Genomic DNA, 19,051 nt, shown 5'->3' with positions numbered 1-19,051 from the left:
CTCTATCTTAGTAAGTATATCAGTGGTATACTATGTATACCACAGCACAGCTTGACACTTAGAAAATTAGAGAAGAGATAGCTTAGGCTTGTTGTTCGTAATTGGGCCTATTATCCGCACTTTTAAAACTTGGGCCATCATTATTTATTTAGGTTCTGTCTCAACAATTCATTATCATATGGGCTTGGCCCAAATCTGATGTAATTCATTTTTTGGCATTGTAATAATTATTATTGCTCTTTAATTTTGTACTTAGTTTAATTTGTGAACGTATACTAATATCATGTATACCCATTTGCATCCTTGTCCACCCAAACCCGTTGGTGGGCCCCAACGAGGCCCACTAACTTTCCTAGATCGAGTCGACCACAACCATGGATGGACTAAGCATTTGGAGCATAACTTGGAGCGGATAAATTTTATATGCATTTATTTTGTTGGGCTTGGTAGGCCCAACTCCATATCTCTTATTATTTATTTGGCAAAAATTGATGAAATGTGTTTATTGGAACCCTCAATTGATTGCCACGTAATTAGAGTCGCTAAAACTTGATTTATATAAACCTTGCAAACTAATTTTGAAAATCGCTGTAGCTTGTATAATTTCTTCTCAAAATATTAAGATATTTTCGATAACTTGGGTGAAAATCGCTTGATTTTATAAAACTGGAGGACTGATTTGGACATTTTAAAACCTGTGGACTACTATTAGTTACCTGATGGACTCAGTACGAACATATTTGAGACTTTATGGGACTGTTTGACTATTTTAATAACTTGGACTATCTTAAACTAAGAAATGGCTAAAAGATGTAAATATAGTTGACAAATGGACAATAATAGTATGCCTTAAACTATTTTCTACACTTAAATAAAAACTCTTTAAAAAACATAAACTAAAAACTCTTTTTCTAAACTCGGGTGGGCTTGCGTAGTGTTCTACTTAGGTTAACGCCTTCGGGTTTCAACTTAGGTGTTCTGGTCCGAAATGTTGGGCAAACTTTACCACTTTTATTTCTTGAAAGTGATGTATTTTGCATTAATGACTAACCTTTTTATTGCGGGAATCTAAAACAAAAGCAATTTTTATAAAAAAATAATTTATATTAACAAGGCATACTATTAGAACCCGCAGGTCAACCGTATTTTATGGATCCTTAATATCGGGGTGCCTAACACCTTCCCCGGGGGATCATCAGAACCTTTACCAATACTTTGGTTAGATTATGTTTCTTTTAACATTTAGTCGTTTTAAATGAACCCTTTTCGAATTAGTTTTCCTAATTTCCTAAAAATTAGGTGGCGACTCTAAACAATATCCATTTAGAGCACCATCACGTAGAGGTATATTTTTCCTTTTTCCCGGTACGATTGACAACCGTACTTCCCCGGGATACTTTTCTTTTTAAATGAGGCAAGTGCAAATGTGAATCGCAAAAAATATCGACTCACTACAGGACATACCATTTCTCGGCTGTAAAACGAACAAATCTATCTGCAATGGGTTCCCTAATAGCTCAGTCTTTCCTAGGAGCAGTTCCTACCATTATCCCACATCCCTTGTCTTTATCGCTCTAGAAGTTGCCAAAGATTTCTAGTCCACCTTCTTAGGGTGGAAAAAAAAAGTGGCTCACTCGACTAAAAGAAGCAGGATCAGAGTAGTCTTTTTTCCAATAGGCTAGCTACCTATTGCAGGAGTTCCTGACCTGAAAGGACACCAGCAACCCCGTTCGTCTTCAGCGCAAGAGCACTCGATCAATGAAAAATTTGAGATTCTAGAGTCTAGAGAAGAACAAACAAAAAGAAAAGAGAAAAAAGATAAAGGCAAAAATGATTGTTCGGTGCATCGTTATGTATATCGATATGTATAGTGGAATTGTATTAAATAAAGAGTATGTTATTATCACTGATATAATTACAGGACAACTCATGATATTCCTATGATCTATTATGTGCCTCTGCATCTAGCAATGAGCAAAAATCTCACTGACGAGCCTAAATGACAAGCAAACACTCGATCATGATCAAAGCAAGGAGGAAACGACTTTTTTTTCTTTCAAAATTCCCGAAAAAATGAAATGAAATTCTTTTCGTAAGGCAAGAAAATTGCCTGATGAGATGGATGTTTGTTGTCCCAATCACTCTTTTAGTCCCAAGCCCGCTAAAGAAAGAGCGGACTTAGAACAAATTTTTTCACACCAAATTGTGAGAAAGAAGTAGAGGAGGATAACTAATCTGATTATTGACTGAGAATCCCTCTCACAGCAGCACCAAAGTGCCGTGTAGATAGGAACTAGTAGATATCTTGTTCCTATTTTCTCTGTTATCTTGAATCATTAATGTATTTTAAATTATTGTTAAGATGTGCTATACATATTTTAAATTTTTAGATTAGAGAGAATATAGGGTTTGTTTCAATCCCTTTACAGCAACTCTCATACATATTGGATATATAAATAAAGTCTTCCTCTCGTCAGAAAAGTTAACCGAGAGTCTGCAAACTTGACTCTTCTTCCATCTTTCGTATTCTTACTTCTTTACACTGTTATCTAGAATCAAAATTTTTGATTGATTATCCACATACATACACCAGGCCAAATTACAACATAATCTCATTTGTCTACCTTTTGCTTTGTAGACCCAAATCGTTTTGCTTCAACATTTTGGGACGGTAGTTGGATTTTATCACACAATAAAATTGAGAAAGAGAGAGACGTGAATTTAGGGGTGGCAAAATGGGTAAAAATATGGTTATCTGTCCGATCCAATCCATTTAAAATAGGTCAAATATGAGTCAACTCATATTATTCACTTAAAATATGGGTAACTTAATCTTTTTTTTGCGCGGATTGCCCTTCATTTGGGGTGGTCTTTAATTTTTGCCCTTCAAATTGGTGGTCTTTAAGTTTTTCCCTTTGCCTAATACCCCGAGGTTGTGGGTTCGAAACCCAACTCAGTAAAAAAAAATCTCAAATTCTGCCTTAAGACAGAATTAAACATGGGTAGAATTTACAAAACTCTGTCTTGCGAATTTTTTTAAATTTTTTAACTGAGCGGGGGTTCAAACCCGAAATTAAGAGATTTTTAGCGAAGAGCAAAAGTTAAAAGACCACCAATTTGAGGGGCAAAAATTTAAGACCACCCCCAGCGAAGGGCAATCCTGCAAATTGCCCTAACTTAATGGGTAAAATGGATAAAACCCACAACATATAATATGTGTTCGGTATGCCAATCTTCTCATGTTTGGTTTGTTTAAAAAATTTGAAAAATATTTTCTTTAGAAAAAAAATTCTTTAAAATGAAAAAAATGACTTCCCTAATGAAATTAGGAATGTAAATTCTTTTGAATCTTACCTTTTCTTATTATTCCACCTAGATAAATTTAAATGGACAAATTGTAAAGAAGAAAGTGAAGCAAAATAGCTATTAAATGATGACTTTCGTTTACTAGAGACATCAACATATTGTTTTAGCTCGGTGGAAACAAAATCCTCTTCCTCATAGGAATTGGGTTCAAGCTTTCCCCAGCCCCTTCTCATCCTTCCCGAACGCAGTATACAACTCTTCGTTGTACGGCGCTCTCCAAGTGTGCTTGTTCCCTATGGACGGTAGTTGGAGTCGGCGGCTCTCCCAGGGTTCCCTCATTTGAGATCTCTGGAGAGGAGGATCAAGTTGGCCCTTGCGAACAGCTTGATGCACTATCTCTCTTCAATTCCTTACTCAAGTTCCCAGTGAAGACGAAACAAGATTTCAGTGATTCCGTCTTCTATTAATTCTTTATTAAAATTTAATTCCAACAAATAAAATAGAAAATTCTTGAGTAGTCTACTTCCCTTTAAATGATAAATCCCTAAATCAAAAGAAAAGAAAGGGGTGTCCTAGTCTTTTTTATTTTTACGAAATGCGAGCTGTCAAAACAAGTTTCACAGTTGACATTTCACCAACCACCCCACACCCTAACAACACCACCCAACACACCCCCAACCACACCCACCACCACCCAACTCACCCCAACCCCCTCCATTTTTTTTTAAAAGTTTCTAATATTTTATTTTATTTTTTGGTTTTCTACACTACCCACCCCCACCACATTTTTGAAGTTATTTTTTTGTTTTTTACACCTCCTACCCCATGTGACCCCCCCCCCCTCCCCCACACGCCCCAACCCCACCACCCTCCATAAAAAATTAAATTTTTTTAAAAGTTTTTATTTTGGTTTTCTACACTACCCCCCCCCCCCCCCCCCAACGCCCCCACAAAAAAAACTCTGCCCGACCCACACCCCATCACCCTAAAAAACACTTTTTCCAAAAGAGTTTTTTGAAGTTTTTTTTGTTTTTAGAAAGTTTGGTATGTGTTTGTGTTGGGGGGGGGGGGGGGGGGGGGTTGGTGGGTATTTTTCGAAATATGTTTTCTTGGAGGTCATGACATTGGAAAGTTCCTAAGTTCTAAGTTCTATTCTTCCCGCAAATGCTGAGGTGCAACTATGTGCTAGGGATTGGATTTGTGGACAAGAATGTAATTTAATCTTCTCCATATTAGCTACATGAAGCCAGCGTCTTTGAAGTAGCTTTGAATAATATAGATAATATTCTGATATCCATATTATCCGTTGGGTAACCCATTTTTTATCAGTATTAAATATGGGAAGGTCGGGTAACTGATCCATTTTTTGTTAACCAGTTTTCAACCCAGCCCATATCCGACTCGACCCGCCCGTTTGCCACCCCTAGACGTGGTAAAGAAAAGATAGAAAATATAGAAGACTGAGACGAATTAGTTCCGATATTGAGGGTGTTTGGATTGACTTTTTAAAAGTAGCTTATCAGCTAAAAGTTATAAGTTAGAAATACCCAACTTTTGGCTTTTTTTTTTTTGTACGTTTTTGGCTTAAAAGTAAGTGCCTAAAAAACTTTCTTTTGCGCAGATTGCCCTTCATTTGGGTTGGTCTTTAATTTTTACCCTTCAAATTGGTGGTCTTTAAGTTTTGCCCTTCGCCTAATTTCCCAAGGTTGTGGATTCGAACCCCAGCTCAGTAAAAAAAAAAAATTGCAATGCAAAATTCTACCCACGCAAATTCTACCTTAAGGCCCAAACATGGGCAGAATTTGCAAAACTCTGCCTTGCTAAATTTTTTAAAATTTTTGACTGAGCGGGAGTTTGAACCCGAAACCAAGGGACTTTTAACGAATGGCAAAAGTTAAAGACCACCAATTTGAGTGACAAAAGTTAAAGACCACCCAGCGAAGGGCAATCTTGCAAATTGCCCCTTAAAACACTTTTTATTTTTTCCAAACACCAGAAAAAAATAGAAAAGAGCTTAAAAGGCAATAAGCACTTAAAATAAACCAATCCAAGAAATCAAGGACCTATTTCCTTTAAGTTCGTATGTTTTGATAAGTCTTGTTATATTAGATAATTATGTGAAAGTGTATTGTTAAAAAGATAACTAAGGGTCCTATTTCGTCATATGGTATAAAATTCTCTTTAAAAACCAATCCTATTATTGGGCAAAAAAGGGTCAAAATAGTGTGATCCCACGGCTCAAAATACAATTCAAACCCAAACACAAAATAAAATTTGGAAATCAAGAATTATTTAAATTAGAAAGAACATACGCTAATAATTTTGGAGATGTAGTTTAATTTTCACATTTATTTGAAAGCAAAACAAAAAGGAAGTTGAACCAACGTGCATCGGGTTATGACTCGTTATTTGATCAATCTAGATCCAATTCATCAACAAACTTTATGTAGATTGGATCACGGACTCATTTATCAATTTGAACCATTTTGATTAGCTCAAGTTTGACACAATCTGTTCATTTGCCATCTCTAGTTTGGAATACCAGAAGATCAAACCAAAGTAAAAGAACATAAACTACAAAAAACCTAGACTATGAATATTTAGGAGCATCTGTATAGACTTTTCCCATCTTAAAAGTTTTGGATATGAGACAGCGTAGAGGACCCATTGACCTATTATACTACAAAACTCAGCAATCAACTGTCAATGAACATGAAAGAAACTGTGATTATTTGGAGTTTACAAGTGTTATTGTTCTTTTTAACAAACATACATTGGAAAAAGTGCCGAGGGTCTATCGGAAACAGCCTCTCTACCCCCACAAAGGTAGAGGTAAGGTCTGCGTACATCCTACCCTCCCCAGACCCCACTTGTGGGATTACACTGGGTATGCTGTTGTTGTTTACATTGGAACAAGAAAAGGTACAATGATGCTTCTACAGCCATTCCTGCTGTAGATCAACTTTCATGTTCAGACCTTTAATGACCCAATCACCTATACACATTTATAACTGACTGAAACAAAAAAAGAAGGAAAATGTTATGCACAAAGATGTTACAAATAACAATTACAGATACAAAGAGGATTTTCCCTCAAAAGAGCCAGTAGTCCTATATGTGCCTGAAAGATCATCTTGGTCCTGACAACTCATCCGGTCGGATATTTGAAATAGAGTCGGCTATTATCCAATCAGCATGGGGGTGGTGGTGGGCATGGTTAAAATCTTGTCGGAACATCTCTTCCTTTTGCCATTCCTCCCACCTCTCAGCAAGGCCATCACCTTCAAGCATTCTTACAACTTCTGACATCTTTGGACGTTCCGTAGGCGTACTCTGCGTGCAGAGTAGAGCTACCTGAATTAGCTGTTCCACCTCTTCTTCATTGTAATTACCTTGAAGATCTGCATCAACTAATGTTTCATATTTCTTGTCCTTCAGCAGTCCCTTCACCTGAATATCCAGTGGAATGTTACAAGTCAACTACGGCCGTGCATGCAACCATTTATTTCACACGAGTCCATCTCTAAGAACATATTCACTAGTAAGATCTGAAGGGAGACTAATCAGTGGATGAGGCTCAAACACAGCCAAGCGTTTCTGAATGCCACTAATGACTTTGCTGTCTACTACTGCTCATGTTGCAATTACGGTTTTTGTATCCATCAGATACAGAAGAAGTAGTTTGGAAAAGCTTTTATTTTTGAATAGTCACTTCCTAACAGTTTGACCATCTCTTTTTCCTTCTCCAGGATGTCCCGCATAAGACTGCCTTTCTCAAGGATCCTCCTGAATGGGTACCTCTCCCGAAGTATAATAATTACTATATCTACACACCCCCACCCCCAATACAAACATGACCGAAGTGCATTAATATAGCAGTTGCAGAGATAGCTTGGCTTAAGTAATGAAAATGAAAAAAACAAGTATATTTTTCTAATCTTCAGAGAGCATCAGAAGTGAAAAGTAGAGATGCACATTTTCTAGACTAATGACAAATTGAGGGAACGAATTTGGCAACCTAAACTGTTGAAGAACCTGCAAGAATAAGATGATGAAAGTAATCCACTCTAAATCATAATCTACATGCTCGTGCAACTTTAGCAATGACTTGTTAAATCCTCTTGAAACATCTAAAACTTTTTAAAAAAGAATTACTCACAGTGAACTGCAATGAAGGTTACTTTCACAACATAAAACCACAACTAATAATAAGCAACAATGTAGGTCTTGAAACTAACTATTTCTTCAGGATGAGCACGGCAGTATTCAACAACTAACAAACACTACAGTAGAAAAAGACATGAAGCCTTTTGACTTATAAAAGAGAAGAGAGAGTTGACTTGACCTTTCTATAAATCCAAATTGTTGATTGATAGCAGAAGCAAAAACAACTAAAGTATATCGGACAGTATAAATGCTTACCCAATCTAGCAACATGACATCATCATCATTGGCAAGTCGAGCAAGATCAAAAGCCCTCTGCCCAGTTATGAGCTCTAGAAGCATAACCCCATAGCCAAACACATCAGTTTTCTCAGAAGATTTACCAGTGGATAAATACTCAGGTGCAATATGCCCAATTGTACCACGTACAGCAGTGGTTACATGAGTGTCCTTGTAGTCCATGAGTTTAGCTAACCCAAAATCCCCAACAACTGCTTCAAACTCCTCATCCAATAAGATATTTGCCGCTTTGACATCACGATGAATAATTTTAGGATCACAATGATCATGCAAGTAAGCAAGGCCTCTTGCAGATCCAAGTGCAATACGCTTCCTTTTTGGCCAGTCAAGTGGGGGCTCTGATTCAGCCCTCTCTACAAGAATGTTAACTATCCCATGAGAATAGATTCAAGCTATTAAGCAAACTGGAAACAGGTTCTTATTTCAGCTTGAGTAAGTTATAAAAAGAAAAGCTGATCTTTCCGGGTCAATATAACTGATAACTCTAAATCATAAAAGGCCAAAATCATGAGGCATTACTTCTCCAGCTTCATAAAATAATAAGAATATTTATTCTCTTTTTTAGACATTTAATTCTTTGTTAACTTCCTGATTTGATCATGAAATTACATCTTAATCAGAACTGAAATCTCTAATATTCAGCAAGATATCAAGGATATCACCACTTGTGAAATTGGTCGATAGAACACGAGCAAAATCGTAGACAACATCGACATCTTATTAAGTATGCATACCAATCGTGAGAACTCATAAAAACTCAATATCAAATAGTATAATGAAATTGATGTGAAGTTTCCACCACAATGGCTTACACTTCTGCGGTAACTGGTTCAAATCTGTTACAAATTTTTGAAAGAAAAGTTACAGACTAAAGGCTTATCATTAACATTAGCTATTAGCTTTTTCTATGTTTAATCCATTTAGCCGACTAAAGGTGAACAAAAGCTAGAGGCAAGCACATGAAAATTTAAAAAAGAGATACCTCTTAAACGTGATGCAACACTTCCATTCTCCATGTAAGGATAAACAAGCACCCGCTCAGTGGGTGTCATACAAAAGCCCCGTAAACGCAGTAGATTTCGGTGTACAGCCATGCTGATCATTTCTACTTCTGTCTGAAATTGTAACTCACCACCTTGAGTACGTTCCTCTTTTAGTCTTTTCACTGCAACTAAAGACCCGTCAGCTAACCGGCCCTTATAAACCTTACCAAATCCACCTCTACCGAGTATATTTCTGTTGCTAAAATTATCTGATGCAACTTGTAGTTCACGCAAGGAAAACCTCTTGAGTTGTCCTAGATGCACTTCTGGATCCTCCTCAGCTGCAAAAGTAGTTATAATAAGTGAGAACACATCAAGTTGAAAGTACGATTAACTCGGATTCAATTTGAGTGTCCGAACCAGGAACGTCAAAGAAGTGGTCTTGTGGTTTCCTTCGACGCCACCAAGCAAGAAAAATTGCAGGAACTGCAAATAGAAGAGCAGCGCCTGCAGCAACTCCTCCAGCAATGGCTCCAGTTGCGCTATTGCCCACTGAAAAGATGATTGAGTTTACGTAAGCTGATTTAACTTTTTTATTGTATGGCCTAAATTTAAATATACAAGCAATTCTCAAAAATATATTATACTTTTGGCCTATATTGCTCGAACTCTTCAAAAATGTCAATTTGTGCATGTCAGATCCTCCAAAAGTAGTGCATTTTTCAAGGATCCGACACGGATGCGGCCACATTTTTGGAGAGTCCGATCAACATAGCTTTTGATACACTATCACTCAAACTTCAGAGTTTACAGTAAATCTAATTTCCATCAAAGGAAAAAAAAAAGCTGCAGATAATATCTCCGAGTTTATTTGAAAAATTGGAAAAGGGAAAACGGAGAGGTAGCTGTAGGCGTTGACCTTATTGACTATATGCATCTGCACCTAAGCATAAACATTGATATTTTCTGTACTGTATTTATTTAGTTTGGGCCATTTTCTGGTTGTTACCATTGACAGTAGATAGCCGACTTAAGTGTAGAAGTAGCAGGTAAGGCCCATTGTATAAATACACTAGACCTCTTCTAGAATAATCGAGGAAAACATTTTCATGCATTTTTCCATTTTGTCTCTGTACAGAACCCTCTCTCCATCTCTGGAAGTATAATGAAATTTGTCGGTTTTCTGCTCTAATCTCCTTGTTGACAGTAGCACAATTTTTTTTGTTTTTGATGACATGGGAACCCGCAGCCGCTACCCTTCGGGTGCGCACAGGGTAAACCCGGCTCCTATATAATAGCTCGCAAACCACACAGGAGAGATAACCCGCACTAGGCAAGCCCCGTGCGACGAGCTCGACCCAGAAGGCAAATCCCCTGCTGTCGTAGGCACAGTAGCACAATTTCATACCAGTATAAACACAAGTTATTTCAACAAACCTGAAGAAGAAGATGATGGTGTAGGAGGAAGAGGAGGAGGTGGAGAAGCTGGAGGAACTTCCAACTGATTATTAGTAAAACTGAAATATAGGTACTCAATCGTTAGATATTCACTTTTGTAACTTCAGGAACAGAAAGGAAGAACAAACTTGTGCTTCTAACACACCTTATAGGAGTAAAAAGTGAAAAGGAACCGTTGACTGGAACTGCTCCTGTCAAATGATTGTTTGAGAGATCACTGCATTGCAAGGCAATGACAATTAGTAACTCAGAATAACTAGAGAACAGACAGCACTTGATAAATAAGGGAACAACTTTATACTTACAGTACTTGAAGTGCACCAATGTTGGTTAGAGACATAGGAATACCTCCACTCAAACTGTTATTATTGAGCCTCCTTCAATTCGGCAAAGAAAAAAAAAGGATAAGAAAAAAGAAGGTTGATCAAGAGTAAGCGAAGATAGGAAAAGAAAGCCATCAAAGCGAATACAGGTCTAGAGCTCATTACTCAGTAGATGTGCTACATGTAGACAGTACATTGACTAATCAAGACAAATACATATAGAACTAGATGATCCTACAAGATTAATTTCAATATGCTAGAAAAACTTGTTGACATTGTTTCCAGCTTGAGAATCACGTTCATACATACAGTATTTAGCAATCATCTAAGTCCACAGGCCTTTTTGCTAATAAGATGAGAAAGTATCTCAGAATTGTCTTTTTCAGTTAAGCTGCACAGCTATAAGTCTACATCGAGAGAGAGACCCGCAACCACAATTTATTTAATAGATAATAATTTAAGAATTAAATTTTTTTTCCAGGTTGATTCAAATTATTCTAACGTTTTATTACTTGTTTATTTTTGTCTGTCGTACAAAAAAAAAGACCAGTGCAATCACCTGGTCTTCACTCAGCAACCATTCAATATTTGGGAAACAAGAAGGTTTGCCAGGCATATCAACCAACTTTCCACTACAGAGCAAAGACAGAATATATCATACAGATATTATTCCCCATTGACCTCTCAAACTACAAATGTTTGTTCGGCTGACAGGAGTAGTGATTTTCATTACGCTTCCACACATCATTGTAAACATAATTAATAGAAAAGTTACAGAATTCTCCCCTAGATATACATCATACAGCTTTGCTTAGAGAATTAGAATCTACAACCCCATTAGCACACATTAACATAGAAGCTGCTCATTTTCTGATTGAACTAATCTTCAGAAATATAAGCTAAACATCTGAAACATTGAAAAAAGAAAATAAAACCAAAATAACCAAACCGAAAAAAGAACAAAAGGAAAACAAAACACGAAAGGAAAAAGAATGTCTAACTCGTACAGGAAGCGTAGTTTCTGAAGCTTGCCCAATGAGGCAGGGATTGGACCAATTAAGTTATTCAGGTAAAGATCCAAGCTAACCAACTCTGTCAAGTTTCCCAGTTCATTTGGAATTCTTCCGCTTATGTTATTACTATAAAGTTCCCTGAAATTAAAAAAGAGGATATCATTAGCAAGTTGTTCCGAGAATTTGCAGATCATGCAGCTTAAGATGAGATATGCCAACTACCCTGTGCATAATGTTGCACATTTGAAGTGTAAAATTACTTCCACAAGTTACACTCTTAGGTAGACAAGAAAAAGAGAACAAATGTACTAAAGGCAATAGGCAATGTATATGACTGTGGACTTGTAACTATGGAAGTTTCCCACCCAAACAGGGAGTATCGTGATTTTAGCACACAATTTCAGAATTTGGCAAGCAAGGAATCAAGCAATAGAAAACAACACCTGGATCAAGTGACAAGGTAGAGATCTCTGGATTTTCCTTAAAGGCAGTTTATAATTCTGTAATTTAATAATTGGTTCTATTTGATTAGATTAAGCTTTCATTATCAATCTCCGTGAAATAAGTTCATTACACCATTAATCGCTTCAAAAAAAAAAAAAAAAAAAAAAAAAGAAGAAGAAGAAGAAGAAGAAAAAAGACTTGAGGGAACAAGGAGCCAAGTTAACATGCTTTATGTTTAGAAGATTCTTTTTTTTTATGACATGGAAACCCGCAGCCGCTACCTTTTAGGTGCGCACAGGGTAAACCCAGCTCCTGTGCAATAGCTCGCAAACCACATAGGAGAGATAACCCGCACTAGGCAAGCCCCGTGCGACGAGCTCGACCCAGAAGGCAAATCCCCTGCTGTCGTTGGCAGGGGGTTTTGAACCTGAGACCTCCATTATGAAAGCCCCATGCTCAACCAACTGAGCCACCCTTGCGGGTTTATGTTTAGAAGATTCTACCACCATAAAAACATCAACATCATTATAATGGAAGCAGGATAGGTTATTTGCACCCGCTTCCACTGGAGGACTGGTCCAAAAGGGGAGCAATGACAACATTAAGTAGGGCAGCAGATTGAGCAAATCAAATATCTGTTAACATCCCATCCTAGGGCACTCAAACACTAGAAACTTTTCTGCAGAAACAGCTATATACAAGCTCATTTTACATTTATCTTATAAATATTGATTAACACAATTACAAGGAAAACTAACTGAATTTCAAGAAAGCATGATCTGGAGCAAGTCAAAGAACAGACACTAACTTCCTTGAGACATATTGATCCAATTAACTTACAGGTACTGCAATTTCTGGAGTTGGCCAAGCTGTGGTACCAGTTGACCTGTTAGATCTGCATTTCCTAGATCACTATATAAAAAATGCAGCCAAAATTCACAAATGAAACCACAATATGAAAGGACCAAAAGAAAAAGGATTTTGTGTAGCTTACACTCTAGTCACACTATTTTCACTGTTGCATGTCACATGGAACCAAGTACAAGGATTAACAAGGGTTGGATCCCAACTCTGTAGAACACTATTAGGATCAGCCAAATTTGTCTTCAGAGCATTCAAGGCATCACCTGTCTTACATAAAAGATGATATATCAGTGATCAGCTCATTACACATTAAAAACCAACAATTTCGCAATATTAACTGCAGCATAACTCATTATTTGCCAATCCAATTACAGCCAATATGGTGGGGGGAGGGGATGGAGCCATTTTCAGGGTCTACTTTAAGGAGCCGTTTCGCCATGAGAATTATTCACTTTTTTCCGGAATAATTTTCTACTTTATTTCAAATCCAAATCCAACTTGGAGTTGGATTCCAAATTTGGAGAAGTGCTCCAAACTGTTTTCCAACTCTATCTTCATACATTCCAAATAAAGTGTTCTCCTCTCCCCTTCGCAAAAAGTATAACCAAACACAACTTTATCTTCAACTCCAACTCCATAAATTCCAAATAAAGTGAAAAATATTTTTTTTGATTAAGCACCGGGTGTCCGGGTCTCTTTGAGCCCCGACTAATCCCGGGGGTGCACAGGCCCTCGGCAAGGAGTTTCCCGCAAGTGCACCACGGTTAATTCAAGGTTTTACCCCAGTCCGATGGCCCTCAGAAATTGTTTGCACCCAGTGGGTTTCGAACTTGAGACCTTGAAGGGGAGCACCCCAAGGCTCAAGCCAATTACCACCAGGCCAAATATATGGCCAAACGCCTACTAAGTTTTGTGCTAAAATTGTCTCCTGCTAGAGCAGGATGAATCCATAAGTGTGTAATTTCTATACAGTGACCGTGCAAAAGTTTTACACCATCAATTACTAAGAAAAACTATTCTATAAGCCTCAATTAGTAACTTGGAAAAGCTGGTAACAACCTGCTAAGTATAACTTAATCCTTCATATAATAATCTCAGACTTGATCAATAAGCTGCAGTTCAAGTATTTACACAAACAGGATCCCATAAACCACCCAATTAAACAGTAAACTTGATTCAGCTTAAAAAAAAAAAAACAACAACAAATTTGAGGAAAGTTAACATCTTTGTAACTCCACATATTTTCACCAATCTTGAAAAAACAAAAACACAAAAAGAAACAAACCTTCAGCGTTACCAGCAACATGTGACAAGTTCAAAAGCAACCCAATTAAGCAAAGAAATACCCAGGTCACCAACACCGACTGATCCATAATTACTAAAAATCAAGATTCCTCATTCAAACTATTCAGCTTAAAAAAAAAAAAAAAAAACAGTGACACCCATATTCAAAAGTCAAACCCCACAAATCAAGAACCCCAAAAAAGAAAAAGTGAGGTCAATGAAGTTAGTGACAGTAAAATGGAAGCAAAGGGTAAACTTAAAGATTCAAGAAAAGGATTTTTTTTTTTTTTTTTTCAATTTCCCTGAAAATTGAGAAGGGAAATGGAAGAAGAGAGACAGAGAGGAAAGTTGGCAAAAATGATTATTTTTTTTTTGTTTGTTTATGAATTTATTAAATTCAACGAGGAATGGCTAGGTGTAGTTGTAGAGCAGTTGTTGAAGAGGAAGAGAGTTTAGTCAAAGCTTTCCTCTGCCTTTTTCACTGTTTTGGGATATTCTGTGAGCCGTTTGGATGAGCTTAAAAAAAAGTGACTTTTATTCATAAGTTTTTAGAATTTTTAAGTATTGAAAGTTATTTTATAAATAAACAGTTGAGTGTTTGGATAAAAGTGCTTATGCTGAAAATAAGTTATTGATGTGTTTGGTAAATAAGTGTTGTTAAGCACTTATTTTCTGTCAGAATGACTGAAATACCCTTAAAGCTGTTAACACCATAATAAGTTGATTTAAAAGATTTTTAAACTCTAAAGTTAATTCAAATCAAAAGTAATTTATATTTTAAAATCACTTTCACTATAAAATGTTTATTTAAGTTAATTTTTTATAAATACATATTACTTAAGGGGTGCATGAGCTAAAAGAGACACTTATTTTGAAATGAAGGAAGTAATATCTTCTTGATTTATTTCATTACTAGTGAAATTGTCGCGCTTCGCGCAGGTAGGAAAGACAATGATTTTACAAATTGACACTTTTGAGTTTTTTTTTCTTTTTTTTTTAGAAAAGAAGAAAATAATTTCTCATGTAACCTAGATTAATCTTATATTTATTTAAATATTTTCTTTTCTTTTTCTCTTTGAGTTATACATTTGACTTCAATAACCATTCAATCCAAGTCTAGAAATAATAAAAAAGAAAAGTAAAATATGTTAAGAAATATTTGGAGAAATGCAATGTCCGATGTTGGACTTCATTCCAACTTTTTCTCCCTTTATAATATTTTATCCTTTATCTCCTATGCGTTCTTATAATGTTTTATCCTTTTATCTCATATGCGTTTTCATTACTTATTCTTTCTCTTACTCCCCTATTTTTTTGCCTCACGTTTATAGAAATCTTTATTTTTCATTGTAAAGACAAAGTAATTATATAGGAATTAACACTAACACTATAACTATAAGCCTGCAACAGGCATAAGATGTACTTAATAAAAGTGCTAATACAACCGAAAGCACTCCACTATAAATACAAGTGGAAAATATTCATATAATACAAGCATCAAGCATTAGAAATGTCACTAGCAATCATATCACGAAACCCCATCCAATAGACATCATTTTGTTCTCCAACATCTTCGACATCTACATTGTTAGCTCTTGAAGTTGTGCCAATATCATTATAATCAACCGAAAGAATATAGCTCTCATTCTCGGCTGTTTGGAATGCATCATCCACATTGCATTTCTTTCTAATATAATTGTGAATGGCCATAGTAGCAAGTACGATGTCCCTTTGTGTGTCAATGTGATAGTATGGCATGTCTCTCAAAATAGACCATCTTGCTTTCCAAACGTCAAATGTGCGCTCTACTACATTTCTACAAGAAGAATGTAAATAGTTAAATTTCTCAATAACTAAACACACAGCCACAATTCCCTAGTCACAGCTTTTTGTACACATACCAAAATAAAGAGATAATAAAGATGAAGTGGAAGCAGCAGCAGCCGCCGCAGCCGCAGCAGAATTTACATAACAATGAGAGCAAGCATGCCACATGATACACATCAGAAAAGTAACACCAACCAGCCAAGTTTGCAAGGCTTAGAATCATATCCGAGGTCCAAATGTGATGTTATGAGATATTTGGCAACCTAAACTGCATTCACGTTTATGCTGCTCACACGTGATATTTGGCATTTGCAACTCAACATACATTTCCTAAAATAACATTTCTAAGAGTGACGGCGTCCGAGCCAATATTAACCAGGTACCTCTTAAATTAACATTTATACTCTATGATTTAGTTGTCTATAGGGATATGTTGAACATGATAAATATTACAAAAAATTTAGTTGTCAAACCAATCATGGAAAAACAGATGAAAGTCATTTTACTAATATATATATCGGATACGCCTCAATATGAATGAATAGAAAAAAATGACAAAAACAGCGGAACCCTAAATCTCTCTTCAGAATAGGTTTCTCAACCCTGCACCAAAAAGTAGTAATAATAACAATACACATGAAGACATCAAACTTACACATAAGACCAAAAATGGAGAAGTTATAGAAATTTCCGAAGATGATAATTTGCTATAGCATATGGAATCATGTACTGATCCTCCTAAGTTGCTGAACAAAGAAAATCATCAAATTCATGCATGAACCTATGCCTTTGGCCAGCATTCGAAATTCTGTAGCCAATATCATGTAGACTTGTTTTGAAAATAAAGCCAGCAGAATTACATTGTAAACTGCCTAAGCTGAGTTGGAACGCATAAAACGTAACTTGTGTCAGCTTCTGAATAGTCCAATCCTACATTCCTATCTATCTCTAAGAACTACCACATCGCAAGCGAGATAAGTACATCTCTGTTGAAGGATGGTTCCTGGTAAACACAACAGAGAGTTCCTACCATAATAATTTTAACATATTTTAGCACATAACTTTAAATTTGAATTTACAGTTTTACATTTTATGTTTTAGTTTCCATCTAGCCGACACAACTCACTTATTGGTAATTTACCTTAAATTCAGTTCCACTCTGTTTGCATCAAGAGGTGTTGTTTCCTTTGAAGTACTCTAATTAGAGAACCATGTTCTAGAACATCTAGTAAATACAGCAATAGCTCGTCTATTGTCCATCTTTAGAGAAGAAAACTCAATTTTGACAGGATTTCTGCTGGATGATCTGCTACTTGCTAAACCAATGCAATGCAAAAAGTGAACTTTCTGTGACTAATATGAAAAGAATTCAAATTTACGGTAGTCATGTGAGATATGGCAGCAATGTACTGCTATTAATTATTAAATTAAGAGGGAATGCTACACTGGTACTAGGTCCACAGGTTAGGTAGTTGAAATTCAACTTTGTTTAAACATGATGTGCTATAAGTCTTTCTTTCTATTTTGATAAAGTAGAGTTTCATACTGTACATTGTTCTTCATCCTTTACAACTGTGATAACTGATGAGTACTGGACATAATCACTCCTCCATTTCCTTCTAATTTTCTTCCCCTTCCTCTTCATTCAAATAGACTAACCCTAAAGAGGAGGGATCGAAGAGGGAAAAAATAAAGGAGGATTTCAAGAATTTAATCTACTCAACTATGAGAATGAAACTGATTAATATTTAATTATATTTTGGAAGACACTGAATCACATAGGCAATCTAATGCATCAAAATCAGAGACCATAGGTTAAATTAAAGGGCAGAAGCTTGAAAAATAAACTAAGGTTTTGCTCTACTCACTTATTTCCTTTGATTTTGAACCATGCCTCAGCACAATGCCTATGTGCAGCGGCCAAATCATCTTTACAGGAACATCCTAATTCAATGGCAACACCAGATTCAGAGTACCAGAACTCAACAAACTCAAATGACAAATCGTACAATCTCTTTCAATAATTTTCTCAACATGCAACTTTGTTTCACCATTACCATTTTCTAAGTCTACTGATCTATCAGACTCAGCTACAGATGAAACTCTTCTAGACTCCACCAATCTCAGACTCAGTAGCACAAGCAAAACTATAATACAATATTGAATCACCTTCGACAACAATTTCAATCCGTAATATCCACGATAATCAAACAATTATTTCAAAAGCGCATTAACAAAGGTCGATTTCAAACAAAATTATTCAAGCAATGCTACACATGAAGCAAATAAAAAATGAAAGGTCTCACTGATTACACTGAAAAATTAGAATCTGAAAATCGCATAGTACCTTTATCGACAATATCTCAGCAACAGAAGAAGCAATTTCTTCGAAACCAACGAACTTAGATACGAAAATGAAAACACAATCAGTGATTTACAACGAGCTTATCATCACTGATTCTACTGAGAGTTTCAGCGTAGAAAAAACACAAGTATGCAGAAAAAATTCACAAGCAAGATGAAATAAAGCTAAATTACAATTAGAGCAAAATCAAAGAATAAGGAAGAAGAATACCTTAGATCAGTAGAAACTTGAAGAACTCAAGCGATTTTCAACATTGATTTTAGATTTACAACCTTACAATTTTTAAGAACTCAGCGATTTGGGGAAATTTTAGAGAGAGAAAGAGAGTGGGTGTGGGAGTGAAGAAAGTTCTGGGTTTGGAGGCTTTGTTGTTGTAGAAGATGATGAACAGAGATCATTGTTGTAGAAGATGATGAACATAGATCGTGGAGGCTGCGTAAGAAATGAGAACAGATCGTGAATTTTAGGGTTTTAGCAAAGAGGGTATTTTGGAAATTAAAATAAAATATAAGGGATATAAGGGATATAAAAGTAATTTCTATGGTCAATGAAAATGGCTTTAAGCCCTAAAAAAAAAAATAGGATTTCCAACTTTTTATTTTTGGGTGACTTAAGCACTTTATGGCTTAAATTTAGCATTTTAAGTTGATAGTCAAATACTACAATAAGCTAAAAAAGGTTTATAAGTTGGTTTTGACCAACTTATAAGCCCATTCAAAC

General features: G+C 36.1%; 1 protein-coding gene and 1 long non-coding RNA gene across 4 annotated transcripts; both read right to left on the bottom strand.

Moving 5' to 3' along the window:
• Window positions 1-6,013: 6,013 nt before the first annotated feature.
• LOC132606404 (BRASSINOSTEROID INSENSITIVE 1-associated receptor kinase 1-like) lies at window positions 6,014-14,620 on the bottom strand. Of its 3 annotated transcripts, none has more exons than XM_060319885.1 (11): window positions 14,141-14,620; window positions 12,986-13,122; window positions 12,832-12,903; window positions 11,542-11,685; window positions 10,517-10,588; window positions 10,357-10,428; window positions 10,191-10,270; window positions 9,174-9,305; window positions 8,753-9,094; window positions 7,729-8,123; window positions 6,014-6,756 (listed from the first exon to the last, which is right to left on the bottom strand). In XM_060319885.1, exons 1-11 carry the CDS (start codon window positions 14,159-14,161, stop codon window positions 6,436-6,438), a joined length of 1,788 nt encoding a protein of 595 aa, XP_060175868.1. In that variant the 5' UTR covers window positions 14,162-14,620; the 3' UTR covers window positions 6,014-6,435. The 3 variants fall into 3 exon arrangements, with proteins under 3 accessions (XP_060175868.1, XP_060175867.1, XP_060175869.1); XM_060319884.1 differs by having other exon boundaries at window positions 12,986-13,118; window positions 14,141-14,619; XM_060319886.1 differs by lacking the exon at window positions 12,832-12,903 and having other exon boundaries at window positions 12,986-13,118.
• Window positions 14,621-15,463: 843 nt separating this feature from the next.
• LOC132606405 (uncharacterized) lies at window positions 15,464-18,845 on the bottom strand. Its single transcript, XR_009569862.1, has 2 exons — window positions 18,542-18,845; window positions 15,464-15,955 (listed from the first exon to the last, which is right to left on the bottom strand). It is a non-coding gene; the product is annotated as an uncharacterized LOC132606405 (long non-coding RNA).
• Window positions 18,846-19,051: the final 206 nt, after the last annotated feature.

Source organism: Lycium barbarum, chromosome 8 (assembly GCF_019175385.1).
Source record: "Lycium barbarum isolate Lr01 chromosome 8, ASM1917538v2, whole genome shotgun sequence".
NCBI lineage: Eukaryota > Viridiplantae > Streptophyta > Magnoliopsida > Solanales > Solanaceae > Lycium > Lycium barbarum.
This window is presented reverse-complemented; position numbering and strand designations above follow the sequence as displayed.